At 40.9% G+C, this 23,490-nt stretch overlaps 1 protein-coding gene across 8 annotated transcripts in view; it reads left to right on the top strand.

Moving 5' to 3' along the window:
• sorcs1 (sortilin-related VPS10 domain containing receptor 1) overlaps positions 1 to 23,490 on the top strand; it is a 223,613-nt gene that overhangs the window by 65,290 nt on the left and 134,833 nt on the right. For all 8 annotated transcript variants that reach the window (XR_015095776.1, XR_015095777.1, XR_015095775.1 and 5 more), the window contains exon 2: positions 18,888 to 18,955. Coding sequence is in view for 5 of the 8 variants with exons in the window: in XM_086082258.1 (XP_085938384.1) it covers positions 18,888 to 18,955 (68 nt within the window). In the remaining 3 variants the exon portion in view is untranslated. The remainder of the gene's footprint in view (positions 1 to 18,887; positions 18,956 to 23,490) is intronic.

Raw genomic sequence — 23,490 nt, 5'->3', positions numbered from 1 at the left:
CAAAATGGCAACCCTGTCATCCTCTTGATGTATATATATTCAAACCAAAATAATGACTTGTCTTCTGTTGGCATCTGCAACAGAGTTATACACTTATCTTGAAACGGGGTAGACACATTTGAGTTTCTTTTCTGATGATCGTAAGCACTGAATGAGCTGTTGCACAGGCAACATGAGGTGCTCTCGCCAGAGGTGCTCTCGCCAGAGGTGCTACATTTGTCATCATTAGGCACAGCCATCTTTAATCAAATTCTTATAAGGAGAATAGGATTCTGTATTTTAGTATAATAGGCACAAAGGGAGTAATTGAAGAACACGAGAGCTTGTTAGTTACCATCATTGTTTTGCACCCCTAGTTGGGTCATAGGGGACTTATTTTAATGGAATTTCACAATGGGCAAGAGCTATTTAAACACTAAAGCGCCCAAACAAAAGCATAATCAATGAGATTTACTTGTCTTTGCTGAAGTTGGCTCATTTGTCAACCATTGTAACTTTAGAAAATTGTGTGGGGGTGGCCAGTGTATTACTTAGCAAGGCTATTAAACAAATTGAAAAGCATTGTATTGGATGTCTTCATACGGTGGAGGAAATAATTATTTCATCCTCTGCTGACTTTGAAGTTTGCTCACTTGCAATTTTGTTTTGTTTTTCTGAATGCTTATTGATTATGGGATGAGACCAAATCTTGTCTAAAAACACAAAATCGGGTCCCTCAGGTTGAGGTCTGGACTGTGACAAAACTATCCATGAGAATTCTTCTAAAAGAGTGACAGCTTTTTTGCCCTGGCAGCATTTTTTTTGTCATTGTCATGCTGGAAGTTCCGTTCACCTCCCATCTTCAGTGTTCTTGCTGATGAAAGGGTTTCAGACAATTTTGTTGACATTACAGTGCAGCTTTTATTGACCCCTCATTCAAGTTCCCTTCAGATAATTAACAAGTACTTAAGTACTTGAGGCTGCTGCCTCACCTTTTGCATGACCATCCTCACTCCCCGATCCAAAATCTTGCTTCGACCCCAGACAGGCATTGACGCCCTGTCCTCCGCTGCAACTTAAACGCGATGTCACACTAGAAGGGTCTATATATATTAGGCCATTATCATTATTGTGTACACACATCAGAACACGATAACATACTCTGAATCATTGGTATTTACAGCTTTCCTGAACCTTTTTACACTAAAAGAGTAGTGGGCGGATCAATATAATAATAAATATTGATACATTAGTATCAATATTGGTTGGATACTAGTGTGTTGCGATTGATACTGTAGTTTCCGTTTCACTCCTGTATACACTGCTGTGTTTCAGCGAACTGGCGAGCCAGTTTGACGCACAAGCCCCGAGCAGGCACAATTTTCAACCAACCCCCGCCTCTTGTGTTATGCCCTCAACCATGTGACTTAGCAGTGCAAACAAGCTGGCAAGCCGCTGGCTCGGATCCGTCCGCCCACCAGGCACCACCATACACATCACATGCGGACTGTATATACTGAGCAGCTCACTGGACTCACTCACAAAAACCTGTAACCAAAATGTTTGTACTGCGTAGGTGGCTTCTTTTTTTAACTAATGGCTTTGGGGATTATTTAATTGTTTACATTTAATTGATCATATTTCCGCCAGTTGTTTGGTTTTTGTTAGTTTTTTCAGGAGAAAAAAAAGTGCACTGAATTGGAAAACAACAATCTCTGTACTTGAAAAATAATTGTTTTCCTAAATGTTTTACACAAATTATTGTGAAGTGATAATCTTTTACAGCTTGTTTCGACATTGACAATGTGTGTGTAGGAAGGAAAGGTTTTTATAGTTACCAATAAACTTTGTCCTAACGATATCTTTGTTCAAGATAAAAAAAGACTAATGTCACAAAAACACTGGCAATTCAATGATGTAACTACCTTAATTATTGATATATGTATCAATATCGGCAAAACTGGCCTTGTGTTTATTTGGTATTGGATCGAAATATGCAGTACACACACACGCACGCACACACACGCACACACACACACGCACACACACACAGCTACACTATAGTTAAATACAGAAATATTATAGAGGGATTAATAAACAGCCAAGATTGCTCAGCTGTTATGGTACTTGGATAGTAGAGAGACGTCAAACATGGGGCCAAAACTAAAAGGTTACAAGGAACAAGATAAACAGCTTTACAAACATGAATTCCAATCAAAAAAGACAAGTTACAATATTATTCTAAAATAAATCAGCTTGGACTAAAAAAAAAAAAAATCTATATATATTTTTTTTAAGTATAAAAATATCGGCCAAAATTTGTCAGCACTGCATGCTTAGCATCTTTTCTTAACAAATTCATTACTCTATGCTTGGGGTAAGGTTGTGCATTTCCCATGATGAACTACAAGTGTTCATCAGTGAGGTGACTCCTTTGTGGTGTTTTATTAATGTTCATCACAGAGAACAGCTGCTCACACACGTGTACTACCACTACACTGTGTTCAAGCTGCATGTAGACTGAGCTACGTATGGAATGATCTTGACTAGCCTATCATTCATATAAAATAGCGATTGCATTGCATTATGGAATTTGTAGTTTGTGTGTGATCAGAGCTTCACATTGAGGCATGAAAAAACATATTTTGGTGTGTTGAGGAATCAGGAAGGCGGCGTTTCCTCGCATGCTTTGGTCTATAGTCACAACTAGAATGTTTGACTGTGTTACTACACAACCTTCATGGTGTAATAGTTCATTGTTTCTAGTTGTGTAGGTAAATTATTACTACTTTGGTTGATGATAAATCTGGCCCCGTTAGTTGCAATGTTAGTGTAGCGTGACGATGCCCAGACATGTCCACTTTATACATAAATAAGGGAATTGTTAATTACAGGCTAATTTTAACATGTGTAACTATTTAAATTACAACTTGCATGAAATACATGTTTTCCCTAGCTCTTCTTGGTGATTAAAAACATTATAACATGAATTATAATTTGTTAGATTATTATTTTTACTGGCATATATGCCTATATAATAATGTATAGACTGAACTTCAAGAAGCTGCAACCTACAAAGTGTACAAAATTAATGGCTCCCATTTAGCATTTTCCACTCACTAATATATTTGGGGAAACAGATAGGCACCAAAAACAACAACGTGTGTAATGTTTACACACACGGACATGAGGGTGTCCAAGTGCCCACTCCACAGAGGCCAACTTTACATCATTACCAAGTGGAGATATTCTTTGAGTTCCTTTTTAAATGTACCTCACATTCGCCAAACTCATGGAGCGAGTCCTCCAAGTTGACGGCGCTCTTTTCTTGAACTGAATTTAATGGGAATGAAGGTAGCCGCTTATATTAGATGGCAAGCAAATCAGCTGTGTTCCTCTATAGTGTACAATGCGGCAAATGCCCTTTTTTACCTGCATCCATTTTACCAAAATACAAAAAAAGAACTTCAGCCATGCACACAGTTATAAGTCAACCCAAGTCTTGGTGCTAGACTTGGGTTGTGCTGGGCATAAAAATAGGGCCCAATATTTTTCTCTGACTTTGCACATTTTCAGCAGTTTTCAACATATATTTAATGTACAGTATTTAGAAGTAAATCATGAACTTTGAACGGTCATTAAGACTTTCTTACAATTTGCAAATTGTGACTTCTTTGGTCCCGTGGCTCAGGAGTTAGAGCGAGTCATGCGGTAACTGGAGGGTCTGTTGTTCAAATCCCTCTATGTCCGATTCCTATGTTGTTGTGTCCTTGCCTCTCATATCACTCACACAGGTGTATGAATGTTTGGTGGTGGTTGGAGGGGCCATAGGTGCACACCAGCATCCATGCTTATGTCAGTGTGCCCCAGGGCAGCTGTGGCTACATACAGTATGTCGTTTACCCCCATCAAAGTGTGAATGTGTGAGTGCATGAATAATGTCTCCATTGTTGTCCAGTGTCCAGAAAAGCATTATATAAATCTGATTCATTATTATGACTTTAGCTTTGTGTACTGTTCAATTGAAAACTTTATTCTGAGCAATATATATGTATATATCGTTATATATCATTTGTGGAGATTAAACCTTCTCAGTCAGCGTCAACAGTGGCCTAATCTATGCTACTAAAACACATATCGGGGGGAGAACAATTACATTGAAGAGTAGACAATATAAATCTATTAGGCTTGATATTTTAATTTATTATTTGTAATGACTTAAAATTGCATTTCATTCTTAAATTGGATGTTATTTAGAAATTAAAGACTGAAAATAACAATGCAATTTAATTTCTTTGTAAGCATATACACTGACTGTAAATTGTAAATGAAGCGGAGCGCCAAAATAAAATCTTGCCAAAGGCTTCACATTGGGTAGGGTAGTTTTGACTATAGTCCATCTCTGCTGGCCCTCACTTCGTTGTATTTACAATGGGAAAAGGCCGCCAGCCTAATTGGCACAGTCTGTGATGGAGCATATGCACTTTCCAGTGGGAGCCCATCTGACAGGACCTCTCACTGAGGACTGCCCACATAGTCTCCATATGTGTGAGACAGAAGGGCCCGTATGCACACTGCCCTTCAATTAATGAAGCAGAGTTTTATACGTCCACCTAGTAGTTGGTTTACTCAGACACGGGACCGAAAGCAATTCCCTGCACAGTGTGCAGACACATACTCTGCCATTTTCACTCAAACATTGAGTACAATATATAAGCCACAAGAGACACGAGAGAAGCAAAAGCTCTATCTTTGTGCACATCAAAGTGCAGTGATTGCATAATGATTCTGAGTGTCACTTTTTCTCTGGAGATATACAGTCATACCTTCATGGATGAATTCAGCACATGCCTGTACACTGGTTGAGCTCTGATTTTTTTGAATTTCTGTGCCCATTCTCCCAGAGGAAATTATGGCTATAGGGAGAAGGTCAAATTGACACCATCAAAAATATTTTTGAAAAAAAAAATACATTATCACAGTTATAGCAGTGTAAAAAATAAATACCGGTATACGTTGTTATTAAAAGATTATGTAAAAAAAAAAAAAAAAAAAAAAAGGATTTGAAGGGGATGTCAACCCATAAATTTCCTTTACAATTGGTGCTGTCAGGTGATTTAAAATATTAATATAATTAATTACATGCTTTGTAATAAAAAATTAATCAACTTTAATCTCATATATGCTAAAGGTCCCCAAATAAAGAATTTGAATTCTAGGACATTACGGAAATTTTTTTTTTACACAAGGTACAAATCACTGCGTTCTTGCTAATAGTCCCGTCTTTGTACTTATTATAAATAAACTTGCCGTTCAAAGGTCCAAGTAAGCTTGCATCGCTCTCCTGTGTCGCACTCTCGTCCATGTCTGTTGTCACCCTGCTTTTGACTAGTGGTGCAGGTAGGAAGTGACGTGCCACTGCAACCTACGGGTCACTCAATGGGCCAAATTTCAAATGCTTGTGCATTTCACTGTTTTCATGGCACCGGACTAAAGGCGTCATTAGCATCCATAACAAGCGTCATTGTTGAGTTGGCCTAAAGGACATCCAACTGCCCTATTGGTATTGAAATTAGAAAAGTCAAATGGTAGACCTGATCACACCAGCGATTGGATGTTAATCCAAAACTAACACCCAATTCACACTCACTGCGGAGCCGACGCGATGCGTTTTTCGTACGGCATTCGCACGGAATGCAATTCACACCACGTGGGTTGCGTGGACTGTCAGTGTCCGGAAATCGGAACCCGCCAGACCACAAGATCACGACTGTTCACGCTGGAGAGTGGAGTTCACGCGATGACAACTGTGTATATAGGGTCCTATTGGTAAGCAATAGACACATTTGCCTGTTGTCACATCAATATGCTTTTGGACATTATTTCTGGGAATTCTACCATAGCTCTTCTACCATGGGTAAGTATGTTTTGTGTTAAAATAGTATTAATTTCCATCCATTCATCTTCTACCGCTTATCCGAGGTCGGGTCGCGGGGGCAGCAGCTTTAGGAGGGATGCCCAGACTTCCCTCTCACCAGCCACTCCAACCAGCTCCTCCCAAGACGTTCCCGGGCCAGCCGAGAGACATAGTCCCTCCAGCGTATCCTGGGTCGTCCCCGGGGTCTCCCGCCGGTGGGACATGCCCGGAACACCTCTCCAGGGAGGCCACCAGGAGGCATCCGAACCTGAGTCCCTCCCGGATGACTGACCTTCTCATCCTTTTAGTATTATTTTGTCATGTTTAATTTATTCTGAGCTCATTTGTTTGTCTTAAATGTCCGACGCGTGTCATGTTATGCAGTTAGCTAGCTTTAGTTCGTAAACTGTTTTATTTTGAAATATACCGGATCTACCTTGATGCCGACACTCGACTTCCTGTCCGGCTTGTGTAATTTCTTCAGCTTCATGAAAATCCTGCGGCGTCCGGAAAAAAATTGAACGCTTGCTGAAACCTTCTGTAGCGCCACATCGCATTTGAATGACACTGCTTTCTATTCCTTTCGGCGGCCGTACGGAAAAGGCACCGCGTCCATTCCGCAGTCAGTGTGAATTGGGCGTAGGACACTTGGAGACAGTTATTGCCTTATTTGCAAATAAATGGTGACACTAATCCAGCCACTGGGCTGTCCTTTGGGTATTCTATGTAGAAATGGCTGTGGGACTTCTAAGGTTTTAATTGCGTTAATTTTCATAATGCCTTAATTTGCAACATAATTAATTAATCTAATTAACGTGTTAAACTGACAGCCCCATTTACAAACACGACATTCAGATTAATATTGCGTTTATGGAATATGAGTGAAGCAGCAAAATCCACTTTTTTTTCTAAACTCTCAGGCCGTGGCCATTTTGCCACTTGCTGTTGACTGAAAATGACATCAATGTGGCTCAGCTGTTTTCTGAAGTTGTTTTTCTCTTTTCAATTAGTGCTGTCACTAACGACTTTAAAAAAAAAAGTCACCTATCGATTATTCCATCGATTAATTGACTAATCGCCCCATCCCAAAAACTCTTCTTTTTTTTTTTATAAGTCCACTAAAGGTTAAACGTGAGTTGAATTTAGTGGATATAAATACCAGGCACGTGCAGGTGGGGGGGGGGGGGGTGCTGTGGGTGCCGGGGCACATGCCTTTATGGCACTGATGCCCAAAGTGCCTCTTTATCCATTTATTTATTTATCTATTTTATATACATATTTTTTAAATAGTTTGTGAAAGTAGTTTTGTTGCCTTTCAAAACAAAAATTCAGAAACATAGTTTACATAAAACAAATTATTATGTTATCCTTAGATGATGTCATACTATGAGACGCGCGCCATTTTGCCAGGTCGCTCGCCACTTTACGTAGTCTCACTCACAGTAAACAAAAGCCAAGTTCATAGAATGCAGAAAACTCAAGCAAAACCAATGCCTTTATTTGATATATATTGTAGCCATGATCACAGAGCATGTTGCATGCTAGCCTAGCTTCAATTGAAATGTAGTGACACAAGTTGTAATGAGCCTCGCAACTACGATGAAGTCTGACATTTGGGCGCAGTTGGCTCTGAGAACGCGTTTCATTTTCATAAAGACCACTATCCTTCCCATCCACTTTCGCCGCGGCAAAAATCTCTGGTAAAACTAACGTTCCTCTTCTATTGGAACTTGTGTAGTGTGTACAGCGTCTGCTCTAACTACTGATATGTTTAAGGTACACAGAATATTTCGGAATTTGTAACTCTCGTTCAGAATTTTAATAAAATCTTCCTGAGTACTCATATTCTTTCAAATATATGTGGAATTTTTTACATGAGCTCGTTTGGGGTGTTTGCGGTCAGAGTAATGTCATAATAAAAAACAGGTAGAAGTGTGTTCATAAATTAGGGAGACAATGAAGAACCAATAAAAGAAAAAACAACAACAATCACAGCGTTTTATCAAAAACAAACAATGTAGCTTGCTGAGATGTGGCAGTTACAGTAATTGTTGGGTACAGTCCCAATAATGAAATATTAACATCTAAACCTGCAGAAAAATAATAAAAGGCATTTGCTCTTACCTGAATCAAGCTAAATGTACAGTAAGACCTTTTTTATGCTACTTGCACTATAGGAAAATCCTAATTGCGTTATTTAAAATGTAAATTTCATGTACATTTTACATAATTGTACAACGCATGCATTTTTGCATCAACCGCATTTTTGTGGTCCACCCAACCGACTTGATCGACTTTTTTCCCCAGCCCTACTTTCAATGCTACGTATAACATCACAGTGTGTATATGCTAGCCGTTACTGTTACAACTAAATTTTCGGATTCATATGAAATACATAGAACACATATATTTCATGTATTGTAGGTAATACACACGTTAAAAAGTGTACAGGTTTGGAAGGCAGGTGGATCGGAGCGGGGTGATATCATTTCCCTCTGCTCCATCTCACCTGCCCCCAATTTTAATGCACCACACACACACACACTTGTATATACACTGGGTGGGGTCACATTCACGGTGTAGGGGTAGAGTTCGCCAGTCGGCGAGCTGGCGAAACTCAGTAACAGGGTTAGCTTTCACTAAGAACGCTGGCTTGACGACCGGGGTCTATCCCCGCTGCACCTGGGGTTCGGGGGTGGCGGGCCTGCCATGACCCGTCCTGCTGCGTTGGGTTTCGGGCGCGGGCCGTGTTGAGGTGGGGGGCGCTCCTGGGTTTGCTCTCCGGCCGGTGGCCCCTGCAGAGCCCGGGGGTTGTCGCTTACCGCTTACGTGGCCTGGGGGGCCCTGAGGTGTTGTGCTTGCTCTGTCCTGGCCGGGGTCGACGGCTTCCCTCTTTGGTGGAGGTTTTCATGCATGCCAGATCCACCACACCAGCATCTATCGAAATTCAAACACAATCTGCTTCTTCCTTTGGTCGTTTAATCGGTGGAGGCTGATGTCTGTGGATCTCACTCTGCTTCATCTATCCTTCCTTCCTTTCCTCAGTCTCTTCTTTGGTCTCTTGAGGTCTCCCTAATTTGTTGGAATTTAGATGTTTCTGGGGTTGGTGAAAGACTCTGGTTGGTAACCCGGTGGGTAGTAGGTAATGTCTGGTCGGTGCTGGATTTCACTTTCCTTTCTTTTCTTTGATCCTTCCTCAGGTCTCCTGACAACCTCACGACTCTGGATTCTGAAGTATTCGGTTTAGGTGAACGGTATGGGATTTTTAATAGGTTTTAGGTGAACTAATGAGTGCACACTCACACGCACGCACACATGCACATACTCACCCACATACAAAATAAAAATTAAAAATAAATAAATAAATAAATAAAAAAGAGCAATGATGATGACAAATCGGTAAAATTACCGAATGAACAATACTGAGCCTTTAAAAAAAAACAATAAAGGAAAGGGAAAAAAACAAGTGTACAGGTTTGAATTATGGTGAGCCAGTGTCAAACCACATGAAGCACACGTGAGATTCCATAAGAACAGGTAGGGACATCTTTAACTGAAAATATGGCATTTGCATGAGTAGTTGAGGCACTCAAACTCTCTACACTCTTCTCCACTTTCATTGGCAACGGTAATATCATCCAACTTGTTCATTTAATTTTCATTTTCATTTTATTAGTTTATTTAACAGTGACAATGCATTCAGTCATAGACACTAAGCAGAGCTAGCAGCTGATGTTGAGCATACAGAGTTTAGCAAATGTTAATTTACAACCCCTGTCCCAGGTTGAGCTTTTACACTTAATACACAATCTAAAACACATAAAACAGAGCCACCCCTAATTTTTTTTAAATCAATTGTAATAAGTGAAAGCAATCACATATGCTGATCACGCAATCAATCAACCTCCCGCAACCCCCCAAGCTGTTTAATCACTACATATGGGTACAATATTTGGGGGGTTTCAACCAGCTTTTGAGGTTTGGAGACAAATGTTTTAAACTCACAGTTAGACTTTATATCAGTGGGCTCAGAGAAAGAAAAAAAAGCTGACTGACCAAATGAAGTTCTGCACTGGGGGGGTGTAACATTATAGGTCAATGTTCTTTGTGTTATTCTATTGTTGCTGTTTGGTCTCTGGATAAATGTCCTAAGCGGTTCGGGAGCAAGGTTATGGAAACATTTAAAGAACAACTTAAGAAAACAAAAATTACTAAAGCTGTTCAGATTTAGCAAGTTATGTTTTCTAAGACTGTGACAGTGATAGAAATATTGGTTTTCTGTCCATATTTTTTATTGCTTGATTGTAAAGTGAGCCAATTCGCTGTCTGGCAGAAGGAGCAGCCTGGGCCCATGTTGTCATGCAGTAGGAGATATGTGTGAAAATCATCCCATGCATGTACAGCAGGGCATCCTGAGTAAGAATGTACTGTTGAATGAGTTTCAAACAATTTAAGTTCCTTTTTGTATTGTTTTAGATATATATAATTTTTTCATCTTGCACATCATGTCCTTTTCATCAAAGTGAGTGTGAATTATCTTGGATGGAAAGTTGACGTTTAAACGAGAGTACTTTACACCCATTGCAAGTAATAGGCTTCGATACTGCCATGGGGTGTTCGGGGAATAGTCACGCGACGTCTAGATCTCTATACAATGTTTTGTGATGTGTCAGTTTGAGCCTGGAGAAGATGATTTAATTATATTCATTAAGGCCTGAATGGGAAAAACATTTAAATTATTGTTTTGAATGTATCTGCTTGGATAATGAAAATATTGCCAAAAATCAGACACCTGGAAATAATCCTTTATTGCTTGTTGATTTGAAGTTTTGTGATTACACTAACAGCATGTGTGAGGTCATGCACAACTTGGTTTTGAACTCTGGAAGCTTGTGCAACTTTAAATGTGTGCTGTAGATGCTTGGTTTAGGCAATCCTGTTCAAATTCCTAATTGGATGACCTTTCGGGCATTTGACTTGAAATGCTCCACACTGCCAGTTTATGTCAGGATAAAAAAAATAAAAATAAAAAGAATGTGCAGGAGAAAGGGAATGAATCCAGAGGAAGTGAGAAGCTATGTGGGGCAAGTGTCAATTTAGCCTCCAGCTGGGCAGCTGAAAGCACTTGGTCAGTCATTAGCATGCAAAGGTCTAGTCTAGTCGACATTTAAGGTTATTCATTCCCCAGGCCAATTCCCCCCACGCTGACAACATGCTCTTCCTAAATCACTCTTAATAAACACCCTTTACTAATGCTGTTATCCCAGCGGTTATTTTCCTCAGCACATTTTAATGGCTTGGAGCTGGCCAAATGCACTGCACGTTTTGAGTGTTTTGGGGACTGCAGATGTTTCCTCATGCTTAATAAGCAATATTACAAGGGTCCCAAACAAGCAATGCAATTCTTCCCGAGGTGCATCTGTTAAGCTTGTACTCACAGGAATGCCATGCTGGTGGAAGTGTTTCACAAAGTCACTCAAGTCATACAGTTTCTCAACTGCTTCAATAACAGGCAGCTCCTGGAAAGGGCACCCATTAACAGTAGGGGACTTCCTCCACTTGTGAGTGCTTAATGTGTCCGATATGTTAAAATCACAGTCCTTGTTTTTGTTTATGTATGCTCACTAGCTGCTTACACCTACATTCCCATGTGACATTATTTTTGACCTTGAGTGTTAAGGGAGTATGCCAATCAAAATACTAACGTGCAATTTAAGACACTTCCCTTCCTTTAAACATGAAGAGTTAATTACAAAGTAGCCTTGGTCCAGAATATTGACAAATAATTAAATTAAGCCAGGTTGCAGGTACCAGCTGTCAAACTTACTTGCCGGCAGCCAGACACTCGTTGGTCATGCTAACAGCCAGCCGCTAGCCACTTACGTCGGAGACCTCTGCTGTAACATACAATGGCGGTGTAATTAGCGGTTTCTTAGCGTCCTAAATTAGCGATTGAACATGAATTCGATAGTAAAAGTAACTTCTAAAAGGGAAGTCAAAACAAATGTAGTAATGTTGCATCCAATGCATGCGCGACGAGTGGTACTTACAACCTTCCACCCTCAAGGGATGGATGCTCGCGGACGTTTCAGCAACATGTCTAGTGCATGTCAGAAGGTGAAGATGGCAGCAGCGTGCGTCTAAAACTGGAAGCGATTCAAGACGGGCTCAGCCACTTGTCACGCCAAGTCAGCAAGATTGTTTTTATTTTTGTGCTTTTTTTTTTTTTATAGCCATGCATGCCCACAAGCAAATGGGGCCCCACACGGACAATGGTGCCCTACACACAATGCGTACTCTGCGTATAGGGCACGGTAGCCCTGACATCACCCAACATCTCTGCTCTCTCCCTCTCTAGCTGCGTTTCCAATACAGTTTTTCGCAAAAATAAAAGCGATATTGTACTATTTCGATAAAGTACAATTTCGACTTGTCGGTGTTTCCATTGAAGTGCGTTTCACTTCTGAGATGCAATTCTCGTAATGTCCCGTCTCGCAAGATATCGCAGTTGTTTAGGAGGTGCTCATGATGTTTACGGAAGACGGACGCCCGGAGTTGTAAGATTATTTTAAAAACATCTCTCTCATCTCATCAGGCAGGTTCGGGCATTTGGTGTTGGTGGTGTGTGTGTGTGAGTGTGCGCGCGCTTATAACTTGTGTTATGGTGCGCATGGATGGATTTCAACGAGGACGTGCGCCATATGTCGCTCGTTGCCCGAGGGAACGGCCATTTCTCATGCAACGTGACTTGAACGGCGGCATATTGGCCCTCTAGCTAAATCGCTTTGCCCTTAAAAAGACTGGAGGCAGCTCCGACACGAAAGTGCGTCTCTATTACTTCCTACTTCCTTTCCTCCGTGACCGGGCGGGGGTCACATTACTACGAGGAATGTGCAAAAAGTGTTTCCATTACACTTTTGCGAAATACTTCTATTTCAACATGTCTCAAAAACCACCTCATGAGAGCGTAAAAACTTTTTTGTGATATTTGAGTTTTTTTTCTGAAAATCATGTTTCCATTACCTGCTTGCGTTTGCGCAACTTGCCTTTTGCGCAAAACTGGGGATAATGGAAACGCACCAAGTGATGAAATGGTGACATCTACGAGTCTATTGAAAAAGGTCAACTTTTTTTCATGGCATCTGTCAGGGGTTCATCTGGAGTCTCTTAAGAAAATTGTCTCTTCGTAGTTCTTAATCTCTTTTGCCTTAGCATAGCAGGGACATTCAACTCCTCACACATATCTTTGGCAGCAGATGCTTGGGCAGCAGCAAAACCTGTTTTATATATAGATACTTTGATTTTTCTTAAGAGGTCAACTGCTACTTCTATTCGCATTGACTGTGATTAAACAGCAGCAACGGGTCAGGTTAAGGGCACCAGGTCATAATCTCACAGTCACTTATTTGGACTAGAAGTAATAAAAAAAAAGATATATAATAGAAAAAAATATTATATAAAAGATATTTGCTGTATAGCATATTTTATGAAAAAAAAAAAATTTCTGCTATTTGCCCCGTCAACTAGATGTCATCTTCTAGTTCGCCTATGCCCAGGGCCGGTCCTGCGAGTAAGCCCTGAGTGCAGTTCGAGGTGTGCCGCCACGGATTTTGGACCTCGAAGTGCCTTCTTCTTTCTTTCTTTGTTGTTAAACTATTGCCCTGGCAGCTTTGTGTGCCATCTTATAACATTTTACAACCCTATCACATCACGATTACAGTATTGTTTGAACACTTTATTGAACAACGAAAATTAAAAACTGACCGAAACCCAAATACTAACCTCTGCTGGGGACATGTACTGCACTTCGACCTCTTCCGTCAAACCAATTAGTTAGCTCCGCCCCAGGTTAAATGTTTGTAATTTTTGTTGCTACAGAATGTGTGTAAAAAAAAAAAAAAAACTTTACGTCCTAAGACAAAGCATCAATAAATCTGCATTTTTTTTTTTTTTTTTTACCATTTGGGAAAATCCATGTGGGCGGAGTCAAACGTTTAAGCCCACCCGGCGTGGCGGCACGCCTCAAATTACACTCTGCATCCAGGGCTACTTGGGGCCTGGAGCAGGTGACTGGACGATTCTGGCTGTTTAACAGAAATAAACTCTCTGCGACTTCAAGTTGATTATTTCGACTTTGGAGCTGACAAGGCTGAAACAGCACTCCATAATAAGTATTATTACAGTAATGACTAAAAAATAAATGACCTGGATGCATGAAAAGCATAAGCACCACAAGCATACAGCTCTATTTGGCTTGATGTGGTAAGCAGTAACTACCCAAATCTGTGACTTTAAAAGCGATAGTGAAAGACTGAACGGCACACTTATTCAACTGGGGCTTTATTCCATCCCATTTCATCAGTAAACAATTTGCTATTGCACTTTGGTAGTGGGCTAAAATGTCCGATATTCGATGTTAGCTTTAGGCTAATGTCAGCTAGTTAACGTGTACTAGCTAGCTTGCTTGATAATCGGCTGGGGCTTATTGTAGTTTTTTATATCACTAATGATTATGATTTTAAAGGCAGCGTTTCTGCTCCATTCATTTAGGAGTGGCGGTACGCCACTCCTAAATCTTTAGCCGCTGCTCCTTCAAGGCTGGAGGGGAAGGGGAGGGGAGTGCAACATAGAGCGGTACACTGGATAGATACAGGAAAAGACAACCACAAAAGGGGTGGAACGATTTGTGAAAACCTTCTAAACTAATCGGTCCGACAGTTTCAGTTTGGTTCCTATTTGGACCAAACGGAACAGACGGGCACAGTGGCTCACGCACTTTTTGTTACTGGGAGCGACAGAGCGCTCTGTGGATGCGTTTACTAGGGAGAACGAGCAGCAGCAGTGCAGTGCAAGCAGGATGAGCAGAGGGAAAAAGGAGGGAGAAGCGGGGTGGGGGCTGCGAGGGATTTCATATGTACATTTGCAGAAAAGGAGCCCAGCGTACGAAGTGCAAATGGAAGCGTGCCTCTCACTCGCACAAGCAGTGTGTAAAGTAGCGCTTGTGCTAGCCGAGACTCCTGTTTGTGGGGGCTCCACGTTGGTGCTCTTTTTGTACTATTTCTTGCTTGTTTACACACTTCAGTTGTGCTAACATTTGCAGAAGTTGAACTCAAAATGGCTGGATTGTAAATGGACTGGTTTTTATATAGTGCTTTATCTACACCATATGGCGCCCAAAGCGCTTTACAATGCCTTACATTCACCCATTCACACCAGTGGTCAGCTGCTGCCATGCAGGACACCGCCAGGTCCACTGAGAGCAAATTGGGGTTTGGTGTCTTACTCAAGGGGACTTCAACGTGGTCACCAGAGGTGAGGATGGAACCAGCAACCTCACTGTTGGGAGACAACCACTGACTGTACCACTGAGCCTTGCCGCCCCTAAAAGACCATAGTGAACGGCACCAGATCTCTGTTTTGAGTGCCTATCATTACCCACATAACAGAACAGACGACAGCAAGAGCAGCGTACGTGCATACAATTATGCATCAGAAATCTTGCGTTGGAGAGATTACAACTAGCTGGAAATCGCTATGCTAATACAAATAATTTTACAAATTTACAATTAACAATACAAATAATTGTGTCGATGTGCATCATATATGATTTACTTAACCTAAACTCTTATTTAGGAGAGTAGGCCTGATGATTATACTGCAGGTCAATGTTTATCAATAGCCATGTTAGATACATTGGTGTCTGTAAACACCCATGCAAACATAAATTTAAAAAAAATACATGCATTCTTCTAAATAAATAAAATATGCATGCATGTATTTCATACTCTACGTTTTTTTATTTTGAGAGATGTATATGTTCCTTAATTTGTGTTCATTATAACATAACATTTGATCATCACTCATCAACATTGTGTTCTGCTGAGTAGGATTTTATGACTTGACTTTTGACTTGCTTGAACAAAGTAATGACTTGAATTTTGCTGACTTCCTTGATTTATTTTTCCAACTTGAGACTTGTTTGTGACTTGACTAGCACATACAGTATGTGACTTACTCCCACCTATAGTGGGTACAAAACTTTATTGTACCTTTTGCCATCCAATGAAAAAGCATTTAATTTTTCACTAGATCACTGCTGACATGGATAGACAAAGATATATTTCTGTATCTATATCTTAACAAAAATATGTAAATAATAATACAGTAACTACACAAAATAATGTTTAATAATAATTATGTGAGAATTCTCCATTTTCCTTTTTACTAAACAAAAGTTTAAGAGTAGCGAACGAACCGAAATCCGTGACCACAAAACCATGATAAAAAACAAACAAACCATGTATTTAGTGAACCATTCCACCTCTAAGCATCAGAAATTCTGTGAGTTTTGTAAACCAGCGGTCAATTTACGATACATCGCACCCCAGCAGGCTTTTGCGTTCACCCAAGCATTCACGATCCATTGATAAATTGTGGCATAACTTGCACGGTGCTGTCTCCCAGTCTTGGTAAAGCTGTGTTCGCCAGCCTCCCGGAAAGATAGCAATGTCTGCGTTAATTTGCCAAACTTTATTTTTCACAGCGGCTGAGAGATGTGCACACATTTCATTCATAGAGATAGGGAAAGAAAAGTGAGTCGAAGGAAAAAACAATCTGGTGTCTTTAGTATGTGGTGTGATCTGTTTAGCTACACTGTGTAAACTTGCACTACTTCAAAGTGACTATTGCGATGTCTGTTGCTGTAAGTGCACTTTGTTCAATAAAGCATTTAAAAAAGAAAGGAAAAAAAGGAAACAATACACTACTGTATGTAGTAGTTTAGCCCGGACACCCCTTTGCATTTGGTATGTTCCATCTCCCTCACTCCCTGCATAAGCAAACTGCTCTGTTTTGGAGGGAGCTATCAATCAAACAATTAACTTGTAAGTGGCTCGTTAAGCTCTGAAACAAGCCAAAAAGAAAAAAAAGAGGACACATGCTCACTGAACATGCATGCTTTAGCGCCATGGCATAAGTTTGAACACGTCACGATTGGCAGAGCGAACACGTGGGGGTGGGGCAGGGGGAGAGGAGGAGGAGGAGGGGCTGGAGAACTCACCACTTTGACAAGTTGAATCTTGCTGTCTGTCCTTAGTCAGGTCCGCCTTTCTTGTATATAAGCAATGTGTGCAGGAAGTCCTCTCACACGGTCAGATTTTGGACCTTGGTCCACACAAGGCGTACCTCACTACTAGGCGCACCGTCAATTTTTGAGGAAATGTAAGACTTTAAAGTGCACCTTATAATCGTGAAAATACGGTAGTTCAGGTCCTATTTGGAGGAAATGGGTTACTTTGTGAGCAAAACAGAGGTCATTGTTTTCGGCAGTAAAGAAAAGAAGATTGCTGTTAGAAAACACCTTGAGTCACTGTCTTTAGAAACCAAAGACCAAGTTCGAAATCTTGGGGTGCTAATAGACTCAGACCTGACTTCCAGCAATCATATCAAATCAATTACTAAAACAGCCTTTTATTAGCTGAAAAACATATCTAAACTGAAGGACTGCATGCTCCAAGTAGACCAAGAGCAGCTTATCCATACTTTTATCTCCAGCTGACTCGATTATTGTAACGGTCTTCTGACTGGACTCTCTCAAGAGAACATCAGACAATTGGAGCTAATTTAGAACGCTGCAGCTCGAGTTCTGATCAAGACAAAGAGATCAGAACATATCACTCTCGTCCTTAAGGCTTTACACTGGCTCTCAGTCAGCTGTAGAATAGATTTTAAAATTCTGCTAGTGGGCTATAAATCACTGAATGATTTGGGTCCTGAATATATTTGAACTTGCCTTGCCTTGCCTTGCCTTGCCTTGCCTTACTAGTCTGAGAGGCCTATCATATCAAAACATGAACTCGGGATGTATGGGCATAAAAATAAAATCACAACTGCAATTTGCCCACTCAGTTGGTACCCGTATCATCTCTGACACATGTACTAAATTTATTAATTATTTAGTAAACATGAATAAATAAATAAAATAAATCAAAAAGTGCATCTGTGGTTTTCTCTCAGAGAGAGAGAAAATGTGAATCCCTATTAATTGAAAGGCATATCACTGGCAGTGAACCTTCTGACAGGCTAATTCATTGATGTACATGTACATGACTAACAGTGTGTGTAATGTGTCATAAAGTGCTGAAAGGCTATTAAATGATGATATATATTATAATAGCATGGATCTACTCTCCCGGATATTTTACATGATGGTAAATTTTGGGGAGATTTAACTCCTCAATAATTGCACGCAAAACTGACATTGCTCATTTACTAAATATATCATTAAATATCTCCACAAGTGTTTAGCTATTAAAACAACATCAATATATGAAGAGGCTTTTTTTGTTGTTGAACAACTGGATGTTGTTATAGGGAATCCTTGCTTTGTCTGATCAGTCATGTATATATTACACTTAAAACATTTGGAAGATTTTTGTTTCATCCTAAAATGCATGTGATTGTGTCATATAAGAGTTTTGTTCATTATGAGATATGAACATATGAAGATGAAAGAAAATACCACCTCTCAGAACACCAAATATAGTGATTTCTGCCTCTGGCAATCAAAGTTTTCATCCCCTCTCTAAACCAGACACTGAGTTCTATCTGTAGATGGCCATATTTTGGACCCGGTTGGCAGCTTCACAACCTCATAATTTGTAATTTATTTTTATAGTGCCAAGATTACATTTTATAACAGCAATAACTCTAATGCAATCTTCTGCCGCAGTATGTATTAATACTGCATGTATTGGATGTGATGTATTATTTATAATTTTAATACTATTTTTTCTCCACGCTGTGAAAGTGTAATGTGTAGAGATTCCTTTTCTGAACCGTTTTTTTTTCTAATTTTGCCTTGTACCAACAGAGTATATACTCTAACACGCACAATTTAATACATTGAAAGTTCAGTTTTCGTGTGTGTCCTGTTTTTGAAAGATGTATATAATTTGTATATGTATTCATTACAATTGGTTCTGTTTTGCAGGTGATTTTGATGCTGACCAAATTATTTGATTTCAACCTCAACAGTGTTACTGAGAGCTCATTATGGAGGTAAGCTTATCATACTACATTTACTCATGATATTTTATGAAAGAGACAATGAGTTTGCCATTGAAGATGAAACATTAAAGTTCCATATTTCAGCCCCACGCCACACTCCAAAACCACTGTACAAACACTGGCCATATGGACAATAAAACAATAATATCTAGACTTAAAAGCTATCAAGCATGCATTCAAAAGACTGATGAGATTAACCGCAAAACAAAAAGTGACCTGGAAAAAGGAATGCAAAAGTTAGGCGATGTCAGACTAAGTTGGATACAGAGACTGCAAGCAAATTCAGATACAGCAACCAAAGTATTCACAAATGTAGTGGAACCTTGATTTAAAATACAAATTGGGGAGAGAGGTCATCTATTAGAGACGATTATCCATTAACGTGACATCTAATACAGTACTTTTTATTTTGTACCCGATACAGTACAATATTATTGTGAATAAATATGAATAAGCTTGAAACTCCTTGAAAAGATGTAAAGTTTATCCAGAGTTACACAAAACTAAAAAGTGTGTGTGTGTGTGTGTGTGTGTGTGTGTGTGTGTGTGTGTGTGTGTGTGTGTGTGTGCATGGTATTTTAAGCCCTTCCACAGTTAACTATAGGCATATAATGATGAAATCTTACTTCTGACACAATCGCGATGTAATTTCTTATGAAATATTAGTTATTTTGGTGGCTATTTTTCTTACCCAGAAGTCAAACGCTCATTTCAGTAAAACCCCGCCCCTCCCCCCGTGGCTGCCGCCTTCTCATGACTACGTCTGAGCCGGCTGCTTCGCGCAACGCCCACAAATCATACAGATAGGTTTTAAACCAATTTTAAAAATGGACTCAAATTTTCACGGGCTGCTAGATCTCTGCGTTTGGTCACGCAAGCCATCAATTCTTGAATAAACATTTGAAACAAAACGGGTCCTTGCCGCAAGTAATCGTGGAAGAGGAGGGGAGCAGAGAGGTTAGAGGAAAAAAAGAGGGGGGGGGAAAGCACCACAGCGAGTCGCAAACCCGCACCCTGTTGCTTATGGGGTGAGCGCACTATCCACTACACCATCCATTCATTTAAACTCATCAGCGCAAATGTTTTACATTTAGTTTACACCAGTGTCGGCCAATGGATTTTAAGACAGCCAATTGTCATTTCATTGCACTTTGGCATTGCAAATGTGAAGAATAATTGATTACTTTGAATTCATTTGGACAGAATGTTTATTGATAAAGGCTACTTTTGTCATTATCCCATGGAGGGAGGTCTCAGAGAAAGTGGGCGGTGCGGGAGTGGGGCCGCACGCAATGACGTCAAACCGTGCCAACAGTTCGTTTTTTTCCGGTTAGGAGGGGCTGGTGCTTGGAGAGCAGAATTACCTAGAATTTCTCATACAGAGGTGAATGGAGGAAAACACAATTTTGGTCATGTTTTTAGTGAGGAATTAGCATTTTAACATGGCTAAAAGCTCCAAAAAGTTGATTTTTCATGTTGCAGTCCCTTTAATGGATGGTCACTTATGTCGCGATGTTATTGTGCTTCCTTTTTTCACCTTTGCTACAATTGGATCCTATTGATAAGGGCTTGACAGGAACAAAACAAAACAGGAACTTATACTGCACCAAAAATGGCATGTTGAAGAGTCTAGCATGGCTGCTTTTTATGTCCATGCATTTCCAGTGATGGGAAAGTCGCCACTGCCAACATGGCCAGCACATAGGCATGTCTGTGAGCCTGCACTCTGTAACCCGGAAACAAGAGGACCAGTAAATGTATGTTGATATATGTTATGTTCTAATACTTTTGGAGGGTAAAGTGCATGGTGCAGTCATTGGTCTGGTTTGAACAGCTATAAAGCTATCACAACCCTGGTCACCTTGTGGTACTTTCACGCTGTGGTACTGGCACCACGGGGTACTGTCTCATAGGACAAGAACCCTCTAAAATATAAATGTTTTTGGCAGGCCTAATGTGTGTGCAAAGTTTAATGAGCAATTAATAAAATGTCAAAAATGTTACGCAATTGATCTTTCGTAAACCACGCCCCCAAACGGCTAAGGTCCATCAAGCTCGTATCTGCTCCATTGAAATCCATTGTAAAATCGAGCCACAAAACTTTTTTCAGCTTCAAAAAAGCCATACCAAAAAAAAAGTTCCAACTAGCTGTTTACCTCCATCAAGCAAAATAGTGAAGTGATATGCCCATAGATTCTGTAAATCGGATATGAGGAATCGCAAGAGGTTTTCAGGTGAAGTCATATTCTTACTATTACCAAAGGCACAAACAGGCACTGACTGACAAGGCGGTAACAGCGGGACTTTTCCCGGTTGGCCGCCAAGGGGCGCTGTTTATTTTGGCCCGCAAATTTGTTTCAAAAGCAGCAATTAAAGTGCTTTGGGTAGAGACCTAGCCAGACCCAGAGTGACTAGCTTGTGCCGCTTTTCCATTAGCCCCGCACGGCACGCTACCACACCGCACCTCACGGAACAACACTACACGGTCGCCATTGCATTTCCATTATAACAGGCAACGCGGCGGGAAGAGGGCGGGATATTTTGAACTGTCCATTTCCTTTTCTTTTTTTTTTTTAAAGAGCTCAGTATTGTTCATTCGGAAATGTCATCATCATTGCTCTTTATTTTTTTTTTATTATTATTATTTTTTTAAATATATATATATATATATATATATATATATATATATATATATATATTATTATTATAATTTTTATTTTTTATATATATATATATATATATATATATATATATAATTTATTTTTTTTGTGTGTGGGTGAGTATGTGTATGTGCGTGCGTGTGTGCGTGCATGTATTTGTTAGCTCACCAAAAACCTATTAGAAAAAAATCTCATACCGTTCACCTAAACCGAACACCGCCGTCAGGAGACCCGAGGGGACCAAAGAAAACCAAGGAAGGTGAAATCCAGCACCGACCAGACACCACCCACCGGGCCACCCACCAGAACTCCTCCCCAACCCAAGAAACATCCAGACCCCAACAAATCCAAAAAACAAAAAATCAGGGAGGCCTCAAGAGACCGAAGGAGAGACCGAGAAAAGGAAGGAAGGACAGACGAAGCCGAGTGAGATCCACAGACACCAGCCTCCACCGATTCAATGGCCTGAGGAGGAAACAGATTGTGTCTGAGTTTCGGTAGATGCTGGTGTGGTGGATCTGGCATGCATGAAAATCTCCACCAAAGAGGGGAGCCGTCGACCCCCGCCGGAACAGAGCAAGCGCAACACCTCAGGGCCCTCCAGGCCGCGGCAGCGCCAAAGGACGACCCCCGGGCCCCGCCAGGGCCACCGGCCGGAGAGCAAACCCAGGAGCAGGAGCGCCCCCCACCCCAACACGGCCCGCGCCCCCGACCCAACGCAGCAGGACGGGGCACTGCAGGCCCGCCAGGCACCCCACCGGCCCCCAACCCCCGCACCCCCCACGACCCCCCCGCCCCCTGAGTGTATGTGGTGCATTAAAAAGAATAGATAGGGTGGGGGGGGGGGGGGGGCACGGACAGGGGACCGCAGCACTGCTCTATACTGCGGCCCCCAACCGATGGCACCCCCACAAGCCCCCCCCCCCCCCCCCCAGTTGTGTGGTGCATTAAAATTGGAGGGGAGTTGTAGGGTGAAGACGGTGTTTCCACCCTACCCCACCCCCCAAAGTGTGTTATGTGCCCTATATGTCTATAAAAGTGTATTGTGCAAACCTAGTGTAGTGAGTTAAGAGGAGCGACCAGCGGGGCCCTCCCAACCGGGCGGGGGCAGGAGGCGCACCCGCCCACCAAGCCCCCACCCACCCCGCCGGGATCCCGGCGGGCATATGGGATCAGCCCGTCGTATAGTATATGAAAGTAACTTATATATTTTTGAGGTTTTTTGTTGTTGTCGGAGAAAGCTTGGTAATATCTTTAGCTAAAACAGGCGGTTGGAGCGTACACTGAAGTGTTGGAATTTGTTTCTTTATCATACTTTTAACTTGCAAATAATGTAAAAAGTTTCCGTTTTTTATTTTGTATTTTTGGAGCAAGGATGTATATGATATAAACATATTATCTGAGAAGAGATGGTGGAGATGTGTAATTCCTTTCTGCTCCCACACATTCAAATAAAACGATTGGTTGTTAATTTGAAAGTCGGGGTTATGCCATAGGGGAGAAAGCCCGCAGGGCTCCACTTGGGCTTTTGTCATTTCTAGTGCCTTCCACCAGGCAGTCAGGGTGGCGGAAATCATTGGATTTTTAAAGCAGTTATGTCGCTTAATCGATGTTGTAATAAAGAGTAAATCTAGGAGTCTGAGGTTATTACAATCCTTCTGTTCTAGCTCCAGCCAACAGTTAGTATCTCTATTGGGTTTTGCCCATAAAATAATATATTGTAGCTGGTTGGCTATATACAATGGTTGGTGCATACAATTTGGTGCCTCTAGACCTCCTTTGGATTTATTTTTCTGAAGAGTAGATAGACTAATCTTTGCTTTTTTTTTTATTCCAGTAAAATTTCGTAACGGCTGAGTCCAACAA

The sequence above is a fragment of the Leptonotus elevatus genome, chromosome 8 (assembly GCF_054856555.1).
Source record: "Leptonotus elevatus isolate MCC_2025b chromosome 8, RoL_Lele_1.0, whole genome shotgun sequence".
Taxonomy (NCBI): Eukaryota; Metazoa; Chordata; class Actinopteri; order Syngnathiformes; family Syngnathidae; genus Leptonotus; species Leptonotus elevatus.
This window is presented reverse-complemented; position numbering and strand designations above follow the sequence as displayed.